Genomic DNA, 3,025 nt, shown 5'->3' on the forward strand with positions numbered 1-3,025 from the left:
ATATATATGAGGTCTTTAAATGATATTGATCAACATTATTTAGGGTTAGTTCAACTAATATTTAGATTATTGCTGCCCAGCACTGATAACTACTGATATATTTAATTTTCTAACCTCTTCAGAACCTACATCGTGATGTTGGACTGGTTGTTCAGAGGGACTAAATTTTAGGTTTCTTTTTTTTTAAAGTAAGCAGGCAGCTGTAGCTGAGTATTTAGGAGTCGTCTTCCAATGTGAGAGTTGGATTGTTCAATTTAACGTTGAAGTGTCCTTGGGCAAGACATTGAACCCCCACTTTCTCTGATATGTGTCCTATTAGTGTATGAATGTGATCTAAAACACTGATTAGTCTCTATAGAATGGTTTATGGAGACCAGCATTAAAGAGTGATCTATGAAGTGCTGTGTGAATGGGTAAATGAGGGCACATATTGTAGGGTAAAGCACTTTGATTATCCTGGTTGGAAAGAAAGGCACTATATTAGTACATTTGCCATTACCATTTAAAATGTACATTATATTTTAACTCTTAGTTTTGTCACTTAGTGTGTGAATGACTGTAGTGTCATTGGAGTCCGCAGGGACTTGATAAAGCACTACACACGTAATTCAGACTATTTACCATAGCTGATAGAATACTCACTTGGGCATAGCATGCCTCTTCAATTGCCAGACCTGTGGATAAATCCACCTGAAAGAGAATAAAACCTCTCTTAATGAAAATTCATAATGAAGAAAAAGGGATTTAGAGTATTTTTCTCAGCTTAGGCCATAGACAAAACAGCAATCGTGTCAGGAAACCTGACCCAGAAAAAGGAAACCGGGGCACCTCTCTGGAGCCAGGCCATATGGTTGAAGCTAGCCGGCAAGCACTTGGTGGTCAAACCTTGGTTCTTGGGGCTTGGACGGGCCAATCCCGAGACAATTACAGAATGCTCACAAGCCCCTGGCTGAACTCCTTTGTGTTGGGAGTTTTGTGTATGAGACGGTTGCCTCCCTGTGGCTTTAAGCTGCAGGAGATGAAGGTACTGACTGTTGTTTGTGCCTATGCACCACACATCACTTCAGATTACCCAGTCTTTCTGGAGTCTCTGTACGGTGTCCTGGAAGAGGTGCAGCCTGGGGATTCCTTTGTTCTACTGGGTGACTTCAATATGTAGGCATCGACGGAGTTATCTGGAAGGGGGTGATTGGGAGGAATATTGGGACCTTGTCCTCGGTGATGTATTGCTTTGGTCAGTAATGCTGAAGAAAGAGTTGAGTCAAAAGGCAAAGCTCTCGATTTATTTGTCTTTCTTCCAACCCTCGCTTATAATCAAGGGGTGTGAATCACACAAACGAAAAAACAAGATCCCAGATACAAGCAGCCGAAATGATACAAGCAGCCGAAATGAGCTTCAAGGCAACCTGCAGGGTGGCTAGGCTCAGCCTCTGAGATGACAAGCTCAGTCATCCAGGGAGAGCTTGGAGCGGAGCTGCTGCTCCTCCACATCGAAAGGAATTAGTTGAGCTGATTTGTGTATTTAATTAGGATGCCTCACTTTAGAGGTGTTCTGAGAATGCTGTACTGGTAATCCTCGGGGAAGACTCAGGGCTTGCTGGAGATCATATCTTCTCTGGCTTGGGAATGCCTCAGTGTCCCTTACTACAAGATAATTGTCGCGGGAGAAAGGAATGCAGAGGAATAATGTACCATATGATTATTTTTAATAGGTTCTGTTTTTGACGAGTTGGTGACTTACACTGAATTTAGTTTTAATAAATTACACCATTATTCTACTTTCAGACCCCTTACATCCACATATGTTTGGCAGAAAACAATTCATCAACAGCCAAGCCATAGTAATGTGATGTCACTAAAACTCCTCAGGATATTTTGTAAAATTAAATTTATAGTATTTGTGGAATTGGCTTACCTCTATCCCCTGGTTAATTGCTAGTTTTGCCATCCTTACTGCAATTGGACCCTGTGGAACCGAAAACGTGACAAAACTGTTGTTAGGTTTGAAGGTTTTAAAATAGTAAAAGCATCTATTCAGTCGCATCTAACAGGGATGAGTGAGGACGAGTCAAAAGGTTCAGGATACCCTTTTATCTTAGAAAGGAAAGGGTAAAAGAAATATATGAATACCCCAGCAACTAATGGGTGAGGGGGGCCTATATTTTAGGCTTTGTCCAGAACATGGCCTCCATCTTGGATCAAAATGAAAATTTTCAAATGGAAAGGGTGTCATGGAGCATATCAAAAGAGGCTGGATTGCTGCAATCAGAAGTGCAATCTCTCTTGTGGTTCAAAAGTTATCAACACAGGAAGTTGCAACAACTGGGAACATTGCCCGTGATGCACAGCTAATTTGTGTTCAGTGTGCTTTCCCTGGTGCTGAACACAGAGCTTATCTGTGACGAACAAGTTTTGAACTATCTGTGTACATTTATAAATGCACACACACACTTTATACAGGGTTTGCTCTTTTAGCATCTACTACTTTTACCTGAGGGTTGATCTCACGGGCAAGCTCCAGAGCCCGCAAATATGCAGCATCCCCACTGTCATTCTGCTCCACAGAATGATTGACCAGCCCCAGTGCATGTGCCTCTTTTCCATCCACTACCTTGGCAGCAAAAATTAGCTCTTTGGCAAGAGAGATGCCAATCAACCTGGGGAGACGCTGCGTACCACCTACGATTGGATAGAGACCACAAATGAAGCACGACTGTATCTCTAGTTTTGTCTTTTTTTTTGTGCTTTCTTGGACAATGCACATGGAATTAAGCTCCTTTCAAAATGTTTAAGGAACCCAATTTTACTCTGGATTTGTCGGTTAAAAGTTTTAAGGGATTACAAAAAATAAAAATATAAAAATTCATTCTTACCTGCTCCTGGAATAATTGCGAGTTTAGTTTCAACTAGCCCCATTTTTGCAGAGTCAGCTAAAGAAATAAAAGAACAAAAACTAATTAATTCTGGATTTGAAGAACAACTTAGCAGAAATTATAAACACAAGTAATTTTTACAAATATAATCT

General features: G+C 40.8%; 1 protein-coding gene across 1 annotated transcript in view; it reads right to left on the minus strand.

The window, feature by feature from the left end:
- auh (AU RNA binding protein/enoyl-CoA hydratase) overlaps positions 1-3,025 on the minus strand; it is a 14,583-nt gene that overhangs the window by 1,478 nt on the left and 10,080 nt on the right. The window contains exons 6-9 of the mRNA XM_014015119.1: positions 2,874-2,930; positions 2,492-2,679; positions 1,916-1,966; positions 643-690 (exon numbers count right to left, since the gene is read on the minus strand). Coding sequence (XP_013870573.1) covers positions 643-690; positions 1,916-1,966; positions 2,492-2,679; positions 2,874-2,930 — 344 coding nt within the window. The remainder of the gene's footprint in view (positions 1-642; positions 691-1,915; positions 1,967-2,491; positions 2,680-2,873; positions 2,931-3,025) is intronic.

Source organism: Austrofundulus limnaeus, unplaced genomic scaffold (genome assembly GCF_001266775.1).
Source record: "Austrofundulus limnaeus strain Quisiro unplaced genomic scaffold, Austrofundulus_limnaeus-1.0 Scaffold123, whole genome shotgun sequence".
NCBI lineage: Eukaryota > Metazoa > Chordata > Actinopteri > Cyprinodontiformes > Rivulidae > Austrofundulus > Austrofundulus limnaeus.